The following is a 22,404-nucleotide window of genomic DNA, read 5'->3' as shown; positions in this document are numbered from 1 at the left end:
TCCTCTCATTATTTTTCGCCAATGCAAAATACAGGGGCACAAAAAATCCGAGACCATCCGATTGAAAGGCAGAAATGCTTCCATGAGCTTGCCATACTGCGTCGGACTATGACAAAGATTAGAGTTGAAATCCTCGTCCAAATGTGAATTAATTGGGGTTAGACAACTTTTAATTGATGACTTCATGCAAAATTGCAATTTTGCTTTGCATCACTTTGAGCCAGCCGTAAGAAATGATGATGTGCTACGCAAAATACAACTCTAAAAAGTCGTGCCCAGTCTTCACTGCAAACTCAAGCCAACGCCAATGCTTCAGGATGTTAAAAGGATGTTTTGAATGAGTATCTAACCAAAATATAGTTACAAATAATAGTTTGGTCAAAACAAATGGCACCCAAATCAAATTATAAAATATTGGCAAATAATGCCTAGTTTCTCCTTAATACTCCCCTATAAATATCATTTTGAACCCTGCCCTTCCCATCTATCCTTCAAGTGCTCAAAGTACTAGTAAATCACTAGAAGGAGTAGATCAACATACACAGTAGCTAGAAATGGCAAAATTAAAAGCGTCTTATATATTAATGGCTCTCTTTGTAGTGCTCATTGCTATGGAAGCCACATCTGTTCAAGGCCAAGGCAATGGAAATGGCAATGGCAACGGCAACACTGGCAGTGGCAACGGAAATGGGAATGGGAATGGTAATGGCAACACTGGCAGCGGCAACGGAAACGGCAATGGGAATGGCAATGGCAACACCGGGAGTGGCAACGGCAACGGTAATGGTAATGGCAATGGCAATGGAAACGGCAATGGGAATGGTAATGGAAACGGAAATGGTAATGGAAATAGTGGAAATGGCAACGGTAATGGCAATGGCAATGGCAACGGCAATGGCAATGGAGGCAATGGCAACGGAAGTGGCAACGGGAATGGCAATGGTGGCAATGGAGTCAATGACAGTACAAACTACGACGTATTGCCACCACTAGAATCTGGACAGGAGCGGTGCCAGTGCAAAGCACTAGGGGCCTGTTTCTACAAGACCCTTGTATGTCCACCAGAATGCCCTCAGAGAAAGCCCAAAAACAACAAGAAAGAAAAGGGTTGCTTCGTTAACTGCGGTAGCAGCTGTGAAGTCACTTGCAAGGGTAAGCCTCCTACCTTGGTTACTTTAATTTGATATCTCAATTCTGGCAATACTTGCACAATAAAACTACCGAGACTACATTTACTTACCACATTTAGTAAGGAAGTGATAAATATGTAGTTAGTAGATGTGCTACAAATAAAAGTCTTTACTAATAAACTCCACTGTGCTAACCTTTTTCGCAGTTAGAAGAAACAACTGTGACGGCTATGGCTCTATCTGCTACGACCCTCGGTTTATTGGTGGTGATGGTGTCATGTTCTACTTCCATGGAGCCAAGGGAGGAAACTTTGCCATTGTCTCAGACGATAACCTCCAAATCAATGCACACTTCATTGGGACTCGACCACAAGGAAGGACTCGCGATTTCACATGGATTCAGGCCATCTCAGTGATGTTTGACACTCACACCCTTGTCATTGCAGCAAAGAGGGTCTCAAAGTGGGATGACAAAGTTGATGCTCTCATGGTAAAGTGGGATGGTGAGACCATTAGCATCCCAACTAATGGAGAAGCCGAATGGAGGACTAGCGACGAAGACAGAGAGGTGATAGTCGAAAGAACCGATGACACTAACTATGTAAGAGTTATAGTCACCGGGATCGTGGACATAGCCATTAGGGTTAGGCCTATTGGAGAAAAAGAAGACAGAGTTCATCACTACCATATACCAGATGATGATACTTTTGCTCACTTGGAGACACAATTCTCATTCTCCAATTTGTCTCCTCTTGTTGAAGGAGTTTTGGGAAAGACTTACAGGCCAGGCTATGTTAGTCCAGTGAAGAGAGGAGTTCCAATGCCATTGATGGGTGGGGAAGACAAGTATAAAACTCCATCACTCTTTTCACCTCTCTGCAAGGTGTGCAGGTTCCAAACTACTACTCAATCTGCAGGGCTTGCAATTACAAGTGAAGGACTTGGTGATCAATACTGATCAATTTATATGGTCATCACAGGAAATAAACACCGTTTCTTAGTTGTTAAAGTTCAATAATCAAATGTATCATCTGATTTTAGATAACTAAAATATTCTGTATTACTTAAGTGATGTTTTTCTTGATAGCCGTGGTCAGTTGGCTGTTGAAATAAAAGAGGTTTATTATGTGGTGCACTTTTAATGAAATTCTAGGCTATCTTCAGTGGATGAACTACTTCGATATAGTAAGCCTAAGGAAAAAAAAAAAATTTATCATTCAATTAAAAATATTGGAAACATGAACAAGAACTTGAAGTAAACTTATGTAAAAATCAAGTTATGTTAAGAGAAAGGCCCATGTAACTCATATATTCCAAATATAAACCCACTCATTTTTAACTTCTAACTAAAACATTTAAAATATATTAACATTTGTCGTAGTACTTTCAACTATTTTACAATTGATGCCATCCACCTTTAAATTACATTAAAACGTTAAAACATTTCATGTAATCATAACATATTAACTGAGGGACTTTACTACCGTTAAAATAGAAGGGATGATATCATAATTACACTCTCTAATTAATGTAAATTTTCTCTTACCATCTTTATTTTATTAGTAATGGATATAAATTAAGGTGCTGTTAAACGAACCCTAAAATTAACTGAGTACACCATACTACCAAACTATTTATTCAATTACGAATTTATCCTAATATAAAATGACCAAAAAAGATATATTGAATTGTGAAACAAATATAATTTTAATAAGTACACCATACTTATCATATTCAACCCTAATCAAACGTAAGCAAAAACCCTACGAATATAGCAAATTTAGCAATAACAATGGATGGTTACTATAATGCGAATTCGATGCATCAAAAGGAAAATATGTCCAGAATTGATAACTAAGACATACAAGTAACTGCTTTGTGTCTGTATATCTCATAGTGTCCCATTTTTTCATTCTCAAAGATATAAAGCAATGAAACCAATCAAGATCGAACAAGCTTTATATTTATTTGTAATAGATTGTGCAAATATCCAATCTTATATGCTATTGGGTTTGTTATATTGATTGACATTCAATACCATCCTTACCCTGCTCTACCTTGAACACCATACTCGAAAATTTTCCTAAACTCGTCCCCATACTCGATTTATGTGCTTCAGACCTGACCCATTAGGGTCAAAGCCCCGCCCCGAACACCATACTCAAATTACTAGTTGTATGGCCCACAAGCTCGAGCCACAATTGGTTTGCTTTCACTTCATATGTGTTTTCCTTTTGTTTATACCGTATGTTAACGACCAATGACCGCCTAACACGTGGAGAAAAACGACAACTTGACATCACAGGGCCTTCGGCAGGAACACTACCGAAGGGTATACATCTTGACGCTTTTGCTCTGGGACACGTGTCATGCTCACAATCCGCTCCTACAGTCCCACATCGGAGATTCCAAAATAAGCTCACCTCCCAAGGCCTATATAAGGAGACCCCTATTCCCAAAAGAAGGGGAGACAGAACGATCAACGGTACGCTATCGCTTGATCTGTAATCTGATATTTACTAAATCCGTACTTACTTAAGCATCGGAGAGCCTTCGGCCGGTACCACCGGTACCCAAACTTGATCTTTCCCCTTCCGAAGACACAATATCACTAAGTTGGGCGAACCACGTGTCAAACCACTTTTTCGCATCAACAGTTTGGCGCCGTCTGTGGGAAACGAAAAACAATTAAAACCCACTATCCCCTAAACACATGGGGACCACTTCAATACCCACTTTCCTACCGGAGGACGGGGCACCGTTCGGAAGGCAAGCTGGGGCTAGCCCAGCGCTACCCCCATGCACTCCCTACGGAAACGCCCCATCAACCCAAACAACCGCCGAGGCCGAGCTAGTAGCCCAAATCGCATCTCTGCGAAAGGACATGGCTAGGCTTCAGGAGCACAACCACCACCTTTCGTCCAAAGTGGACGAAACCCAACGGCAGCTGCACCAGCAGCACCCGCAGAACATCCAGACGACTCACTCTTCCGAAAGCTTGGGAACCCCTCATAGGAGGAGGCACCGAAGGGCAGCAAGGGCAACGCCCGCGCCCTCCAAACAACTGGTGGTGCCGACACCTAGGGACCAACCGCACATACCGAAGAAGGTCTACTCTGATTGCCGACACAGGCTTAACGATCGGGAGGCGGAGAGACAGAATCCCCGATCAGGATTAGCGCTCGACTACGGGAATCCCGGATGAACGCCGGGGGAAGTAAGTCACCCATTCGGAAGGTCCAAGGATTGAACTCCACGGAGTCTGCATCCGAATATATCCCTTCCGATGCGCAAACGTCCACCTACCGTTCGGTATCAACTCAATACTTGGGGGATAACTCCGTAAGCCCGCGAAGGCGCTTAGAAGACTATGATGCCGAAGGAATCCCAAGCCGAGACCCTGTTGTCCGACTCCTTTTTCAGAAGGTCCAGAAAATGGAAAACGACAAGGCTCGCTCCCAGGAACCTGAGTGGGGAAAGCTTCGGCCCGGGCCGTTCACGGGACGCATCCGTCGTTCTCGGCAGGATCGGGAAGTACAACCATTGCGCATACCGTTCTATACTGGGACCGAGGACCCCTTAACCCACCTTCATTCGTTTCAATCCGCCATCGGATGCAAGGGTCTGAGCGACGAGGGGCAGTGTCTGTTATTCCCATCTTCACTTACCGAGGCAGCCCTGAATTGGTTCTACCGTTTGGAGCCGGAAACGGTAGATTCTTTTGACGAGCTGAAGCAGATTTTCCTCAATCACTTCATGATCCAAACGGACCGTCTTTACTCTGCCGATGATCTGTACACAATTCGGCAGAGGGAGGACGAGCCACTGAGGGAGTACGCGGCGCGTTTCAGTCACGAGTACTCAAGGTGTCCGGAAACAGATGATAGGGCAGCCTACGGCGCCTTCAAGAGTGGCCTTCGGTCCTCGCATTTCCGATACCTAGTACACAGCAGCAACTGGCGCACGTATGATGAGCTGATGAAGCAGGCGGCGGTGCACGCCAAGGCCGAGTACTTCAACTCAAAACCAAGCGCTTCGGCACGCCGAGAGGATGCCAAGCCAAACGCTTACCCTGCGAAGGCGCCATCCTACGATAGGACCGACTCATATTCGGCGGGCCATAAGCGGAAAGATAACCGTGACGATCGGAGAGATCAGCCAAAGAAAGGGAAAGGTCGGTATGGTCACAACGACAACCGAGGACCCCTGCCCAACCGTGACCACGGCAACGAGGTCTTCACCCTGCTGAATACCACGTATGAAACCGTTCTGATGAACGAACAGGAGGCCATACCGAAGCCGAATGTTAGAAGACCCAATCGGCAAGACAACCGGGAGACCGGTAAATTCTGCCGATACCATCAGCACAACAGCCACAACACGGAAGATTGTATAAGTTTGAGAAAGATTGTGGAGCGGCTGATCCGAGAAGGGAAACTGGACCAGTATATCGCCCGGCCGCCAACGGCGCCGGTGCCGAACCCTCCTCGGCAGATAAACATGATCAGCACTATCAGCGGAGGACCTACCGTTGCGGGGACGAGCCACCGTTCGATGAAACAGTATGTGCGTGCCGCACAGTTCCCTCAGGTGCTCGGAATAGAGATGAATCGGTTCCAGGAAACACCAAAAGTTCGTTGGGAGCCGATCACATTTTGCCAAGAGGAAGAAGAGGGAATCCTCTATCCCCACGACGACCCAATGATCATCCGAGCTGAAATTGCCGATTACGATGTAGGGCGAGTGCTGATCGATACCGGGAGCTCCGTGAGCGTAATCTTTGCTGAAGCTTTCAGAGAGATGGGAATCAATGACAACCAAGTCGACCGGCAGTTGACACCTCTGTTAAGCTTCTCTGGAGACTTGGTCCAACCGATCGGTAGTGTCAGACTGCCAATTACATTTGGCACGGCGCCGAGAAAAGCAACAACGTACGATCAGTTCCTCATCGTCGACTGCCCGACGGCATACAACGTTATCGTTGGCCGAACGGCACTGACGAGGATCAAGGCGCATCTTTCGCCCCACATGCTGTTGATGAAGTTCCCTACCCCGAACGGCACGGGGGCAATCCGGGGAAATCAATTCAGCGCGCGGACTTGCTACGCTACGGCGCTCAAGGCAACCTCGTTCATACTCCCCAACGAGACCATGACGGTGCAAGGTTTACCGAACGGTACTGGACCGGTTGACGACCCTAGAGATGAATCTCCCACCCCTCACACACAACCTGCCGAAGAATTGGAAACCATAACCTTGAGCGATGAACAGCCCGACCGACAGGTTAGGATCGGCACTAGACTCACTGCGAACCTCCGAACGCAATTCATAGACTTCTTGCGGCATCATTCGGAAGTTTTCGCATGGTCTTACGAGGACATGCCCGGCATCGCCCCGGACGTGATTAGCCATAAACTCACCATCTCCTCCGCCTATAAGCCCGTAAGGCAGAAGCGCCGATCATACGATGCCGAACGGTATGAGGCGATGCGCACGGAAGTCGAGAAACTTCAAACCATCGGTTTCATCCGGGAAGCAACGTATCCGGTATGGCTTGCCAACTCCGTCATGGTAAGAAAGTCCCCGGGCGGGTGGCGGATGTGCCAAGACTATACCGACCTCAACAAGGCCTGCCCGAAGGACAGCTTTCCGTTACCACGGATAGACCAGCTCGTGGACGCCACTGCCGGCCACGAACTGCTGAGCTTTATGGATGCCTACTCCGGCTATAACCAGATATTCATGCACCCTCCCGACAGCGAACATACCGCATTCATAACGGACAAAGGGTTGTACTGTTATAATGTCATGCCGTTCGGTCTGAAGAACGCAGGGGCAACTTATCAAAGGCTCGTCAACAAAATCTTCGCCGGTTACATCGGCAACATCATGGAGGTTTATGTTGACGACATGTTGGTAAAAAGCAGAACTGCCGAAGATCACCTGCAGAACTTATCGATCATGTTCGGCATACTCAAAGAGTACAGGATGAGGCTGAACCCGAAGAAATGCGCCTTCGGTGTATCTTCCGGGAAATTCCTCGGATTCATGATCAGTCAGAGGGGGATTGAGGCGAATCCCGAAAAATAAAGGCAATCATCGATATGGAGAGGCCGAAGACGACGAAGGACATTCAGAGCCTTACCGGACGCGTGGCCGCCCTGACCCGTTTCATATCGAAGGCTACCGATAAATGTGTACCGTTCTTCAAAGCCTTGAAAGGGGGCAAACGGGATATCACATGGACTGCCGAATGCGATAACGCATTTCAAGCCCTGAAGAACTACATGAGCAAAGCCCCCCTTTTGTCAAAACCGCTGCCTGGGGAAATTCTCTACCTCTACCTCTCGGTATCCGGAACTGCCGTCAGCTCGGTACTAATTCGGAAGCCAGAGAAGGCAGAATTACCAATTTTCTACGTCAGCAAGGCACTCCAGAGCGCGGAACTTCGGTATCCCCCATTAGAGCAGCTGGCTCTAGCCCTTGTTGTCTCGGCACGAAGACTTCGGCCATACTTCCAGGCACACGGGATCAAAGTCCTGACCAACCAACCCCTCCGGCAAGTCCTCCAGAAACCAGAAATTTCGGGCGATTGATCAAATGGGCGATCGAACTCGGGGAATTCGACATACAGTTCGTTCCAAGGCCCGCGGAGAAGGGCCAGGCTGTTGCCGATTTTATCTCCGAGCTTACCCCAGCGACAGTACAACCGACATCTGAGGCAATTACCGAGACCATCTTGCCGGATCCACCAGGCGCCGAACGCCTCGACACATCAACTCCCGTCTGGGGTTTGCACGTCGATGGCTCGGCAAACCAGCAAGGATGCGGAGCGGGCTTGGTGCTGACAACACCGGACGGACAGAAGATCGAATACGCCCTCCGATTCGACTTCCGGACCTCCAACAATGAAGCGGAATACGAAGCCCTCTTGGCCGGCCTTCGGTTAGCCAAGAGCATGAATGCAAAGCAAATCCGAATTCACAGCGACTCCCAGCTCATTGTGAACCAGGTAACGGCAGACTTCGCCGCCAAGGATGCCTCCATGTACGCCTACCTTTCAACCGCCCATCGGCTACTCCGAAGTTTCCAAGCATACGAGATCAAACAGATCCCCAGAGGCGAAAACAGCCATGCCGATGCTTTGGCAAGACTCGCTTCGGCGATAAACGACAAAGTCGGAAGAAAGGTACCAGTGGAGATCCTTGCCCAACCGAGCACGGTAACCTCCGAAGCGTGTGCCGTACGGTATGAGGATACATGGATGTCTCCCATCTACTTATACCTGACGAAAGGCACCCTTCCTGAGGATAAGGCCCAGGCCCGAAAGCTGAGATACCGATCAGCAAGATACACAGTTATCAACGATGTACTCTACAAGCGCGGCTACACTACCCCGTATCTCAAATGCCTCACGGCAGAGCAAGGGGAGGACATCCTTCGGGAGATTCACAGCGGTGTGTGTGGCGACCATTCCGGGTCCCGATCTCTCGCCTACAAAGTCTTTCGGCAGGGATACTTTTGGCCAACCATGCATCAGGACGCCAATACACTGGTGAAGAGGTGTGACAAATGCCAGCGCTTCGGTAATGTCCCACATATCCCTGCCGAACCTCTCACGCCGATTGTAAGTCCTTGGCCTTTCGCACAATGGGGACTGGACCTGATTGGCCCAATGCCGCAAGGCAAGGGGCAGGCAAAATATGCAGTGGTTGCCGTTGACTACTTCACCAAATGGGTAGAAGCCGAACCTCTTGCAACCATAACGGCGGCAAAGATTGAAGATTTCGTCTGGACTCACATATGTTGCCGATTCGGTATCCCATATGCTATCATTACCGATAACGGCAGGCAATTCGATTCGGAACTCTTCAGGCAATTTTGCACCCGTTTGAAAATCAACTTTTTTTTTGCATCGCCGGCCCATCCCCAGTCGAACGGTCAGGTCGAAGCAATAAACAAAATAGTGAAGAAACTGCTGAAACGGCAGTTGGACAAGGCAAAGGGAGCCTGGCCGGAAAAGCTTCCCGAAGCACTGTGGGCCATTCGGACGTCTTACCGAACGTCCACTGGAGAAACCCCTTTTTCTCTGGCCTTTGGATCGGAAGCAGTGGTACCCGTGGAAATCGGTGAACCTTCCTACCGAACGGAAGCCTTCGCACCGAAGCAGAACGAGGAGGCCATGTCTCTAAGCCTTGACCTACTCGAGGAGCACCGAGCACAGGCCAACCTTCGGAATGAAGCCTACAAACAGCGTGTGTCTCGGTATTACGACTCTAGGGTCAGACCCCGCTCTTTCCGAATCGGGGACTGGGTCATGCGCAAGGTATCGCTTGCGACGAAGGATACCACGGAAGGAACCCTCGGACCTTCCTGGGAAGGACCTTATGAAGTCATCGGTATCCTTCGCTCGGGAACCTACCGATTGAGAGGCTCCAACGGCAAGGCCCTCGGCCATCCTTGGAACGTAGAACATCTCAAGTACTACTACAAGTGACCTAGCCTACGGCAGGTTGGAACTGTAATTACTCGATGTATTTATTTTATTGGAATTAATAGAAAGCCCTCGGCACTATTACTTAAGCCTTCCTTTGATTATCATTTTTGCCCACGGCAACTAAATGTTAACATCCCACGGCAGTTCTATACTAGCCTACGGCAACGAATGACTGTTCAAATCTTACCCTACAGATCCCTTCGGGACTTGTCAAAATTCAATAACGTCCTTATTAGCCTACGGCAATAAGTAACTTTAGACCAGCAGTTAGCCTACGACAACTAGCAGTTATAATTTTCGAAAATTGATTCTAAATGATCTACCGGCAATTAGCCCACGGCAATTAGCAATTATAAGATTTGGACAATTGATGGTTGAATTAAAAAAGCATAAATTTGAATTAGAAGATGCCCTCGGCATCAATGTGTTCGGGACAAACAGAAAATGAAAGCTAAGCTATTACAAAGATGCAAAAAGAACGCCCTCAAGCGGCAGCTCCGTCTCCAGCAGCAGCTTCGGCAGCTTCATCTCCGGCAGCAGCCTCGGCAGACCCGGGCCCCTCAGCAGCCTCCTCCCCATCGTAGTTCTCGATCATTTCCTCTGTTAGTCCTTCGGGAAGGGGAGGGGGATCGGCAGCAAAATTGAGGTTCAGCTTCTGGCCAGGGTTGTACCGCTTGAATCGGTACAACATATCCGCCATCTCAGAGCCAACTTCCCCGTCCAGCAGGGCAGCGAACTCCTCCGACGAACGGTATCCCTGGATTGCCGTTTTAACGGCAGCCTCAACCTCCGCGGCTTTGGTCCGCTCGGACTCTTGCATGGCGTCCTGTATCGCCTCAGAAACGGCCTCGGCATCACGCGCTGCTGCACGCGCAGCCTCTAGAGCCGCCCGCACTGCCTCCAGCTCAGCCCGCGCCTCGCCCGCCATCGCTTCCGAAGCAAGGGCACGCCTTTCGGCAGCCTCTTTCTCCTTTAGTAGCTGGGCGTGGGCCTGGATAGCCTTGCCAGCTTCGGCGACCTTTGCCCTGCCGTCATCATAGGCCCTCTTCGCCTTTTCGGCAGCGGAGATGGCCCGCTTGACGCAGAGCCACATCTCCATGGACGCCTGCACACAGAGCAGATAGTTAGAAACCCCACTTAAAAGAATTAAGCAATGACAACCAAGGGTGAGATCCTTACCGCCGCTTGCAATCGGAAGGCGCGTCCAGCCTGCTCCCGCAGAAGCTTCTTCGGCAACTCGTCAACCTCGGGCAGCTCCATTTGAGATCCGAGGATCATATGGTTGACGAATTGCACCGTCTTCGACGGACAGGCGATCGTGAAGGCCTCGGTAGGCCCGTCCTCGTCCTCGGCCGCGAAGACGGCCCTTGAAGCCTCCGAAGGGCGGCTCCGTTTGGAAGCTGGCGAGGCCTCCAAGTCCACCATCACCGGCCGTTTGCCGGTGGCCTTTGAAGCGGTAGCCTCTGCATCCGGCTGCCTTGGGACTTGACCCTCGGCAGTAGGCAGGGCAGCGGCTTCGGAGCTAAGCTGCCGCAGACGCTCCGAGAGGACCACGTCCTCGGGATCGGTCTCTTGCCGAACGGCGGGGGCCTCGAGTTGTTTCTTCTTCTTCTTCTCGAGGCCCATCATAAGGCGCCGCCTCGAAGATTCGTTCATCTTCTTGGCCTCGGCAACCTTCCTCGAGTCCGTCACTGGTTAAATGCAACCAATCAGTCAGCGTGCATGCAAAAATTGGAAACCATAGAGGGAAAACCCAACTAGTATACTTACTCTCGGCGGGGGTGACAAGTCTGGCTCTGATGAGATTGTCGGTGAAGAGGAAACGCGGATACACTCGCTCGGCAGCGGGTACCTTCAGCCTCACCCTGTCGATCTGCCGAATCTCACCTTGTGTAGGAGTCGGCTGCTTGAGTTTGCCTGTCCGAAGAAAGAATCAGTAGCAGATATAAAAAAGAATAAAAAGTAAGACAGCCTACCGATCGGCAACTAGGAACCCTACCGGCGGTTTGGAAAGTCGTGGGCATAGGGAACTGCGGGCGTACTCCCGACGGCGATTCCCAATCCCCGGAGAGTAGAACCCGCCGATTCCTCCACGACTTCTGGGAAGTCGGCACCGAGCTGATGAAGTGCCCCTGCTCGGAAGCCTTCAGGCAGTTCGCCTGAACCCAGCCACCATGGTCGGCACTCTTTGATTTGGTGATGCTGTAGAGATGGGAGAATTGCTCGTAGGAGGGCTCCCCCTCCCCGGCAATCCCAAATGCCGTTATCACCCCCATCAGGGCCACCCAGAAGTTGGGGTTGTATTGGCCCGGGGCGTACCCGATCTGGGCTAGGATCTTCTGGACGGCAGGCTGCAACGGCAACCTGACCCCTTGCACCAGCATATCGGTGAAGAAGGCGACTTCACCGTCCCCGGGTTCGCTAAGGCATTCCGTAGGGCTCGGAATCCTCATCTTCACCGAATCTGGAATGAGGTATTCGGCCCTAATCTTTTGGAGCTCCCGTTCGGTGATCTTATTCGGCTCTAAATAGTCGACCCCGAATAGAGCTCTCTTCGGCACGCCCACCGGTATCCTAGACCGCTCCCGGTGGACGATTGTTATCCTCGGCCGAGAGGGACCAGCAATGATCTCATCGCGACCAGAGGTAGAAGCCTCCGGCAGGGGATCGGAGGTACCAAATCGGGTACCGTCTTTGAAGACTGCGGCTAGCGGAAGCGGCTGCCCCGTCCTCAGCCCCTTGCCGACGCCATGAGCAGGAACGGAGTTCACCTCCTCACCGATAATTCGAACATCGGTGTCCTCTTGCCCCTCGGCATCAAAGCTCACGGCCAAACTAGATGTGTCCCAGCCCGATGATAACTCTTCATCGAATGCGTTGGGCTCACTGCCGAAGGAGGACTCGCTAGAAGACATCTACAAGGAAAAGGAAAAAGGGTGGCTAAGGTTCTGTAATGAACTACCCTACCGATGTCTAAGCCGCTACCTATAGTCCGCTAGACTACCGGACGAAAGCTCCTAAGACGATCGGCCGGGCCTATACTACGAAGGCATGCACGAAATACGAGAATTAAAAGAAAATTGAGGGTACCGAACGGTATTTTACCTCGTGTAGTATGGTAGCCTTGGTTGCCGTTCAAACGCTTCGGAAATCGCCCTGATTACTGATAATTCGCGTGAAAGTCGCCTTGATTGCCGGAAACTCGCGCGAAAATCGCCTTGTTTGCCGTTAACACTCTTCGAAAATCGCCTACGCAGAGCTATCGCTTCAGTTCTCAAATGCAAAGTGAGTTTTGCGCCTGGAGCAACCTCTATTTATAGGGAGATGGCTGCAACGGTACGCCTCGGGAAACCAAACGGCTCATAATTGCAGCCGTCAGACGTCACTTCGCTAGCCACGTGTCACTTAACGGGTGGCGATGTGGGCTGCACGCCGGGTGCAGAAGACGAAGCGTCTCTGCACGCCCGGTGCAGAAGACGAAGAGTCTCCATGCGCCAGGCACGGGAAACGAGGCGTCTCTGCCCTCTCTCCTCTGAGCATCGGCGACCCATCGGATCCCAGGGGAACCTTCCCCAAGCGAACTTGCCGAACGGCAGGACAGCTACGAACCTTCAGGGGAGAACCAAATTCCCTTCCGAAGAACCTTCGGAAGAGAACTTGGGGGACTACTGTTTATACCGTATATTAACGACCAATGACCACCTGACACGTGGACGGAGTCAACACTTAACACTGCAGGCCCTTCGGCAAGAATCCTACCGAATCCTATACATCTTGATGCTTCTTACTCTGGGACACGTGTCATGCTCACGACCAGCTCCTACAGTCCCACATCGGAAATATGAGCATAATGCACGCCTCCCAAGGCCTATATAAGGAGACCCCTATTCCCAAAAGAGAGGGACAGAACCATCAACGGTACGCTATCGCTTGATCTGTAATCTGACATTTACTAAATCCGTACTTAGTTAAGCATCGGAGAGCCTTCGGCCGGTACTGCACCGGTACCCCAAGGTCTTACCGAACGTTCCCTTTTGCAGGAACTTGATCTTCCGAAGGCTAACTCCCTTCCGAAGACACAATATCACTAAGTTGGGCGAACCACGTGTCAAACCACTTTTTCGCATCAACACCTTTCCATAATTTTTATACACAAGTGAAACTCGTATCTTTAATGGCGGGTACCTTTTGTTCAATTATGAAATTGATGATTACTGACGACTTAATACCTTTTGCTCAATTATGAAATTGATGATTACTGACGACTTAAAGTAGCTTGTATATATTTTTCTTGTGAGAAGAGACGTATATATCATGCATGCCTCCATCTATCTATATTCTCAGTTAATTTAGGTTAAGGCTCACTAGTTTAATCTCAAATTAAAGGCAACCCAACTAGATTTCAGGTGACGTCGTTTAGGTTCTGCCAATCTTACATTACCTATATTATTCTACGTTAAGGTCCATATGATACGTACCAATCAAATAAATTAGTAGGATATATGAGTGCAAAATAAGCATTTCCTGGCAGAGTCTTGTTCTTAAGTGATTTCACATTTAAATCACTTGTACAAAAATAGATAATTATATAAAATTCCTAGCTAAGATTATTCTTTTGTGCGTGCAAAACTGGGTCAATTTCCCCCTTTTTGAGCTTAAGTCCTTTGACCAGTTGACTGAATGTCATTAATCCACGCCAGCGTCTTCCTATGTAGTTGTGTGTCGTAAAAACCCTTTCCTTACCTTGAAAAAAACCAGTTTGCGTAGGACTAGCTTTGAGCATTTTACTAGTTGGGTATAATAAACTACTGCAGATTTTGTAGCGGTGGAGTATTATACCTGTAAAATATATATGGATTTTTCTATAACAAATATTGGTATATACATTGTATATGTGTATATATACTATGATTGAATTTCATAATTTTAACATTTGAATTGGTATGTTGTTCATGCGAGATTTTACATTTGAATTGGTATGTTGTTCATGCGAGATTTTGTATTTTTACCCAAAAGTACCACAAGGGACCAGTCGCTAAGGCTAACCCACCCTCCAAATTCACAAAGGATGAAAAAAAAAAAACCCTTATTCTTCAAAATGAAACTGTCTTGGTAAGCTTGTCATACTGCATCGGACTCTCAAGAATTGAGGCACCATACGCATAATATACTGCGTATGAAAGGTCTTATGATATATACACATAATATACTAAGAGAGTATGCAGAGAATCGGGCAGACGAATGAAAATTCCTCCTACAAATGTCAAGGTAAATGTATATTTAGGTCATAAGGTGAAGGATATAGATTAATTGGCGTTTGGCGTTTGATAAGTTTTAATGGATCTTCCATGCATTTATGCACGCAAATTGCAATATTCGGTTGAAGCACTTTGAGGCAGCCGTAAGATATGATGATGTTCTATGCAAAATAGCACACCACTAAAATTTGAAGCCTGCATGATTTGAGGGTTACTACAATCCTAAAAAGTCGTGCCACGTCGTCACTACAAACTCAAGCTAAATACCAAAGCTTCAGGTGGTTAAAAAGGAGGATGTGTATGGGTATCTATCTATCCATTTGGTAAGAACCAATGAAGTCTCCAAATAAAGCTATAAAACAATAGCCCAACATCTGGTGATCCTCAATGCTCCCTTATATATATCCCGTCGAACGTCCTTGGACTTCACATCTATCTCCTTCCTCTTCAGAGCCAATTATTAGTCCATCACCAGAAGGAGAAGATAAACAGACAGTAGCTAGAAATGGCTAAAATAAGAGTGTCACATATATTGGTGGCTCTCTTTGTGGTGCTCGTTCCCATGGAAGCCACATTTGTCTTGGGCCAAGGCAGTGGAAATGGGAATGGCAATGGCAATGGGAACGGTGGCAGTGGCAATGGAAATGGGAATGGAAATGGGAACGGTGGCAGCGGCAACGGAAATGGGAATGGTAATGGTAATGGCAATACTGGCAGTGGCAATGGAAACGGCAATGGGAATGGAAATGGCAACACCGGCAGTGGCAACGGTAATGGCAACGGGAATGGAAATGGTAACGGCAACGGAAATGGTAATGGCAACGGCAACGGAAATGGCAATAGCGGCAATGGAGTTAGTGAGAGTACAATCTACGACGTATTGCCACCACTAGAATCCGGACAGGAGCGATGTCAGTGCAAAGCACTAGGGGCTTGTTTCTACAAGACCCTCGTATGCCCACCAGAATGCCCTCAAAGAAAGCCCAAAAACAACAAGAAAGGAAAGGGTTGCTTTGTTAATTGCGGTAGCAGCTGTGAAGTCACTTGCAAGGGTAAGCCTCCTTAGTCACTTTAATTTGCTGTCTCAAGAATGATATGTATAGTACGCATGGTTTCTGCAATGATTTGACTCACAATAAAACTATTGGGGTTGCATTATTGATCATGTGTTACTAATTCCCTTTAATAAAGAAATGACGAGTAATTAGTCAGTAAATGTGCTACAAATAAAACTCTTTATTAATGAACTCGATTTTTTGCAGTTAGAAGAAACAACTGTGACGGGTATGGCTCTATCTGCTATGACCCTAGGTTTATTGGAGGTGATGGTGTCATGTTCTACTTCCATGGAGCCAAGGGAGGAAACTTTGCCATTGTCTCAGACGATAACCTCCAAATCAATGCACACTTCATCGGAACTCGACCACAAGGAAGGACTCGTGACTTCACATGGATTCAGGCCATCTCAGTGATGTTTGACACTCACACCCTTGTCATTGCAGCAAAGAGGGTCTCAAAATGGGATGACAAAGTTGATGCTCTCATGGTAAAGTGGGATGGTGAAGCCATTAACATCCCGACCAAAGGAGAGGCTGAATGGAGGACTAGCGATGAAGATAGAGAGGTGATAGTGGAAAGAACCGATGATACTAACTATGTAAGAGTTATAGTGACCGGGATCGTGGACATAGCCATTAGGGTTAGGCCTATTGGAGAAAAAGAAGACAGAGTTCATCACTACCATATACCAGGTGATGATACTTTTGCTCACTTGGAAACACAATTCTCATTCTCCAATCTGTCTGCTCTTGTGGAAGGAGTTTTGGGAAAGACTTACAGGCCTGGCTATGTTAGTCCAGTGAAGAGAGGAGTTCCAATGCCATTGATGGGTGGGGAGGACAAGTACAAAACTCTATCACTCTTCTCACCTCTCTGCAAGGTTTGCAGGTTCCAAACTACTTCTCAATCTGCAGGGCTTGCAATTACAAGTGGAGGACTAGATGATCAATACTGATAAATTCACACGATCACGAGAACAAACTTCGTTTTTTTAATTGTTTGCCATAATAAAGTGTTTTTTATTATGTATCTGGTTTTGGGTAACTATTTAAGCATTGTATATGTTGAATTAATGAATAACAAATGAGGACTGCAAATTAATCTTGCCCAGACATGGCTAAGGATGGACCATCAGCCAACAGGGTCTAGCTAGACATGTAGATTAGCGGTCTTAAGTTTGAACCCTTATGACACCGGGGTAATGTGTATGTGAGAAAACCACCTCCCATATACTTTAGATAATCGCTTGTACTAATTTAAAGATGGACCATCACATCTTTATTTGGGACATCAAACAATTTCTGAACAACACAGGCTGCAAAAGCTAGTCATTCTTTTAACACATTAAACACTTTTAACCTCAATTTTTTTTTTCTTCATGATTTAGAAATATATTAAGGGGACCTCGAGTGGTTAAAATTCTAAAAGTAAGAAGAAGAAAAAGGCTAAAATTTTGACTATTTTTGCTCACTATAATTGCCCTTAACAAGAGTGATCACCTAATAAGAGTTCAAATTGAGAGTATGATAAGATCACAAAAAACAATTGGGAGGCCACTCATGCATCTTCCACGTTGCAAGTTTGAATATATGCTATAGAGAATATATTTACTTGTATTTAACATATTACACAAAGTCCCTATTTATACTAGTACATGATATCTACTTAAGGTAGAAAATAATATAGACATGAATACAATCCGATTTACAGCAGGAAAGGCGGAGATTGTGAAGTTGACTTCCGTGTGGGCTAGGAAAGGAAAGATGTGTTAACACACCCCCCTCCCCCCCGGCAAATTGGGCGTCACAGGATGCACAAGTTTGGAAGACATATGCTGATGGCATGGTTTGTGAAGGGCTTTGGCGAACAGGTCCGCAGGTTGGTCGACAGAAGGAAACAAAGCAAACTTGATGACTTCCAAGAGCCACCTTTTCATGGACAAAGTGATAGTCTAACTCAATGTGACGTGTGCGGGCATGGAAAACTGGATTGGCAGCCATGTACGTGGTGCTGAGATTGTCACAAAAGAGTTGGACTGGGAACCGAAGACGCACACCCAATTCATGAAGAATGGAGCATAGCCAAGTGGTTTCGGCACAAGCATGAGAGAGTGCACGATATTCCTACTCTGTACTAGAGCGCGAGACTGTGGGCTGTTTCTTGGAACACCATGAGATGAGATTAGTTCCAAGAGTAATCACATATCCAGTGGTCGACCGACGAGAAGCGGGGCACCCAGCCCAATCCGCATCAGAGTAGGTGGAGAGGCGAGTAGCGGCAGTTTGAGGAGTGAAGGTGAGCAGAGATCAATAGTTCCCTTGATGTACCTAAGTATCCGTTTGGCGGCAACAAGGTGAGAGGTGCGAGGAGCACTCATGAACTGAGCAACAGTTGAAAGGACCCGCCCCGAATTTTCTCAAAACCCGAGACGAACCCTTTGGAATTCCTGACATCACCCCGATGCCAGGCCCACTTACTAAAGACCGAGACTTTCTGCCGAAATTTCGGCAGAGTCTCCCCTAAAAATTGGACATTTCCCAAAATTTCAACCTGCATAAAAACGCATTTAATATCCACAACTGGCAGCATGCACAATATAATTTCATGCAATTCACACAAATGGCCTTCGGCCTTCCAATAATTCTCAACTAATTACCAAACATGCTAACAAAACAATTCATGCCTTAACCAAGGCAACAATTCCAATACAAATTAAGACTAACATTTAGTCTGCGGCTGCACCTAATAACCTTAGGCTGCCTACGTACCCTCCTTGAGGGATCAAGCCACACGTAGTTCTCTCATAAAACCCAATTCCACACTCAGGCAATACCTCATTTCATTTCTCTGTATTCCACATAATCTCCCCATACGCCGGTACCACCAACGCCACGTATGGGGTCTATCAACACGCCGGATAACCTACGTCACGTGCGACCATGCCATACTATCATAATATCTCCCCATACGCCGGTACAACCAACGCCACGTATGGGGTCTGTCTCAACGCCGGATAACCTACGCCACGCGAGACCTGCGCGTCATATCACATATCTCCCCATACGCCGGTACAACCAACGCCACGTATGGGGCCTGTCCCAACGCCGGATAACCTACGCCACGCGTGACCTCAACATCATATCACAAATCTCCCCATACGCCGGTACAACCAACGCCACGTATGGGGTCTGTCTCAACGCCGGATAACCTACGCCACGTGAGACCTGAACATCATATTACAAATCTCCCCATACGCCGGTACAACCAACGCCACGTATGGGGCCTGTCCCAACGCTGGATAACCTACGCCACGTGGGACCTCACTTTCACTTGGTGGTACTTGTAGTAAATCCAACATCCGGGGAGGTACCTAAAGTAGTGCGTATAGCACTACATACTGACATTCTAGACTCTGTTGTACCCTTGTACAACCATATATAATTATAATTATATAAATTAATTCTAATATTGTGTAACCCTCCACAACCATCTAGCATCTGATAATCCCCCCTAGAGAGGTGAGATTACACCGGGAGACTCGCGGTCAACCAAGGGTCAAACTACCTTAACCCTGGTCAAACGGACCTGCGGAACCCACGACCTCCAATTTCCGATCCGGAAGTCCCTATGGGTTCTACCAGGTATAGGACACTTGTCCTGTGAGTTTGGTTTAGATCGGACGGTCGGATTGCTCACGATCGCACGATCTGACAATTAATATAAAATATAAACTTTAAATTATTAAATCGGAACATCCGGGGCTCCGATTCACGATCCGTGAATTCCTCCACGATCCTAGAAATACCTAGATTAACATATATTAAATTTGGGTCCATCCAACGGTCCCAACCTATCGAACCCGAATAACGCGCGATATGCGATTCTCCGTTCGATAGTCAAACGACGTCCGAATTGAGATCCGCGAAATCCTACGCACTCGTGACAACCTAAGGATCTCATCGGAACACAGTGCCACTTTTTTCTACAGTGCCCACGCGCTGCCACACGCGCGGGCAGCGTGTGGGTGTCCAAAGCGATAAAGTTTCACCGGAAAATCTCAACATCTCGGGCCAAGACTTCTACCCTAGGTATAACACCCTATTTGGAGTCACTTTTGTTCTTGGGCCTACCCCAAAAAATGACCGGAAGTGGCCGAAAACAAACTCCCAAAATCGGCAGAATTTCAAATCGAAGATCAGCTATCCTAGGCTCAAAATTAACGAAATCCTATCCAACCATCAGCTAGAGCATGGAAAATAGGTAGAAATCCATACCTTACTCGTCAAATTTGGAGAAGAAATGAGAGAGAACGAGCTCCTTGAAATTTGGGTTAAAACCGGTCGGATTTTTGCATTTTCCGGCGAGCACAGGTGGTTCCAGCGGCTGAGATTGGTCGGGATGGGAAGAGGAAGATGGCACGGTTCTTTTGGGACCGGTGCCACCCCCAGCGGTGGCCGGATGCGACGGTGGTGGCCCAAAAACCACCGCTGTGAACAGTAACAGGGGAGGGGGGCTGTTCTGCACGCAGGGAGAGAGAGAGAGAGGGAGGGAAAAATCTGATTTTTATAAAAAATTCCATTTCGAAATATTTACGATTGTGCCACTGGATTTCTTTGACCATAACTCTCTCGTTACAACTCTGATTCGAGCCCACTACGTGTCCATAAACTCGTCTCAGTACGACCTATCCAAAAATACAAGTCACGGTCCCAAACTCTCTCCGGTTAAAAATGTGACTAAAATACCCTTAAATAATTAAATAATTAAATCAGGGTTAAATTTGGGGAAATTTGGGGTCGGGGTGTTACAACAGTGTTGAAGGCAAAAGATATGTCAGGGCGAGTAAGAGTAAGATACTGTAAACTGCCAACAAGCTTGCGATACTAAGTTGGGTTGGAGATGAGAGCACCATCAGAGACAGAGAGGAGAACCTTGGTAGCCAATGTAGTAGATGCGGGTTTGGAGTTGAGAAGATTGGCTTTCTGTAAAATATCATATGCATATTTGATTTGATTGATGTGGAGAGTACCATCCTTTTGAAGAACCTGTAAACCTAAGAAATAGCTGAGCGGACCAAGGTCTTTGATGTCAAAGTGGCCACCTAAAAGAGAGATGAATTGTTGGAGGTGAGTAGAATCAGTGCCAGTTACCACGATGTCGTTGACATATAGAAGGAGAAATATGGTATGAGATCCCTGTTGAAAAATAAATAATGAAGTGTCAGCTTGGCTCCGTGAAAAGCCCATAGAGAGAAGGAAAGTACTGATCGATGGAACCAAGCACGAGGTGCTTGTTTGAGGCCATAAAGTGCTTTGTGGAGCTTGCAAACATAAGAAGGACGAGTGAGATCAATAAAACCAGGGGTTGAGCCATGTAGATATCTTCTTGAAGAAACCCATGGAGAAAGGCATTTTTGAGGTCAAGTTGACAAAGGGACAAACCACAAGAAACTGCAAAACTGAGAACAGTGCGAATGGTGGCAGGTTTGAAAATAGGACTGAAGCTTTCAGTATAGTCTATGCCCGAACGTTGATGAAAACCCTTGACAACTAGACGAGCTTTGTAGCGTTGGATGGAGCCGTCAGAGTGACGCTTAATCGGAAAAACCCACTTGCACCCAACCAAGTTATGAGACGGAGAGGAAGGAACCAAAGACCATGTATGATTTTTAAGGAGTGCATTGATCTTTTTAGTCATGGTGTCACGCCATTCAGTATGCTTAATGGCCTGTGAAAAACAAGTAGATTCAGTATGCTCAACAACAGTTAATAAAGCACGAGAAATGAGATATTTGACAGTATGAAGCTTGGGCTTTTGAATGCCATCCTGAAGGTGGGTGCACATGCGTGAAACAAAGGCAGGAGATTGCTGAGCTACTGGAACTTGGGGGTTCGGAGTTGCTATAACCAGGGGGTTCAAAGCTGCTGAAACTGGGGGGTTCTGAGTTGCTGGAATCGGGGTAGGCACAAGCGGATAGAGCTGTATGAGAGGACGTCGGGAATAAGTTTGGAGAAAAGGCTGGGATAAAGTAGAAAAAGTGTCGTTGGGTGGACTCGAGGGTGCGGCGGGGTCATGGCTTAAGACTGCAATAGCTGGAAAGGTGCGCACCAGGGAGGTGCTGTGAGGTTACGAGTTTGAGTTTGAGTTTGCGGTGTGAGTAATCAATATGGGCCTAGGTGCGGAGGATGGCAGAATTGGGTGGAATTCAATATCCACATACTTTAAAGAAGATGATACTTGTAAATATTCAAATGGAAAATGCATTTCGTTAAATAAAATATGACGGCACATGTAAACACGACCAATGAAGGGATGTAAATAATGGTAACCTTTGTGGTGAGAACTGTATCCAAGGAAAACACATTCAAGGGTGCGGTTGGTGAGTTTATTTTCAGTATATGGTCTAAGGTAAGGGAAACAAGAACACCCAAACACTCGGAGATGAGAGTAGGAAGGAGGA

General features: G+C 47.2%; 3 protein-coding genes across 3 annotated transcripts; all 3 read left to right on the top strand.

The window, feature by feature from the left end:
- Nucleotides 1–554: 554 nt before the first annotated feature.
- On the top strand, nt 555–2,088 carry LOC117630186. The gene is made up of 3 exons (XM_034362931.1): nt 555–645; nt 958–1,152; nt 1,337–2,088. The coding sequence occupies exons 1-3, from the start codon at nt 555–557 to the stop codon at nt 2,086–2,088; spliced, it is 1,038 nt and encodes a 345-aa protein (XP_034218822.1).
- Nucleotides 2,089–5,630: 3,542 nt separating this feature from the next.
- LOC117630185 lies at nt 5,631–9,627 on the top strand. The gene is made up of 3 exons (XM_034362930.1): nt 5,631–6,965; nt 7,501–8,868; nt 9,121–9,627. The coding sequence occupies exons 1-3, from the start codon at nt 5,631–5,633 to the stop codon at nt 9,625–9,627; spliced, it is 3,210 nt and encodes a 1,069-aa protein (XP_034218821.1).
- Nucleotides 9,628–15,390: 5,763 nt separating this feature from the next.
- Nucleotides 15,391–16,899, top strand: LOC117630184. Its single transcript, XM_034362929.1, has 3 exons — nt 15,391–15,478; nt 15,740–15,937; nt 16,148–16,899. Exons 1-3 carry the CDS (start codon nt 15,391–15,393, stop codon nt 16,897–16,899), a joined length of 1,038 nt encoding a protein of 345 aa, XP_034218820.1.
- Nucleotides 16,900–22,404: the final 5,505 nt, after the last annotated feature.

Source organism: Prunus dulcis, chromosome 6, assembly GCF_902201215.1.
Source record: "Prunus dulcis chromosome 6, ALMONDv2, whole genome shotgun sequence".
Lineage (NCBI taxonomy): Eukaryota > Viridiplantae > Streptophyta > Magnoliopsida > Rosales > Rosaceae > Prunus > Prunus dulcis.
Note: the sequence above shows the minus strand (reverse complement) of the source record. Positions and strands in the feature narration are given on the sequence as shown.

Bases quoted from the DNA above. Each gene is read 5' to 3' on its own strand.
- LOC117630186 (XM_034362931.1), top strand. From the start codon at position 555: ATGGCAAAATTAAAAGCGTCTTATATATTAATGGCTCTCTTTGTAGTG. The intron at 646-957 runs GAAATGGCAATG...GCAATGGAGTCA, and splicing joins TGTTCAAGGCCAAGGCAATG to ATGACAGTACAAACTACGAC. The intron at 1,153-1,336 runs GTAAGCCTCCTA...CCTTTTTCGCAG, and splicing joins CTGTGAAGTCACTTGCAAGG to TTAGAAGAAACAACTGTGAC.
- LOC117630185 (XM_034362930.1), top strand. From the start codon at position 5,631: ATGATCAGCACTATCAGCGGAGGACCTACCGTTGCGGGGACGAGCCAC. The intron at 6,966-7,500 runs GCAACTTATCAA...AACTGCCGTCAG, and splicing joins TCGGTCTGAAGAACGCAGGG to CTCGGTACTAATTCGGAAGC. The intron at 8,869-9,120 runs GTAGAAGCCGAA...CTGAAACGGCAG, and splicing joins TTGACTACTTCACCAAATGG to TTGGACAAGGCAAAGGGAGC.
- LOC117630184 (XM_034362929.1), top strand. From the start codon at position 15,391: ATGGCTAAAATAAGAGTGTCACATATATTGGTGGCTCTCTTTGTGGTG. The intron at 15,479-15,739 runs GTGGAAATGGGA...GCGGCAATGGAG, and splicing joins ATTTGTCTTGGGCCAAGGCA to TTAGTGAGAGTACAATCTAC. The intron at 15,938-16,147 runs GTAAGCCTCCTT...GATTTTTTGCAG, and splicing joins CTGTGAAGTCACTTGCAAGG to TTAGAAGAAACAACTGTGAC.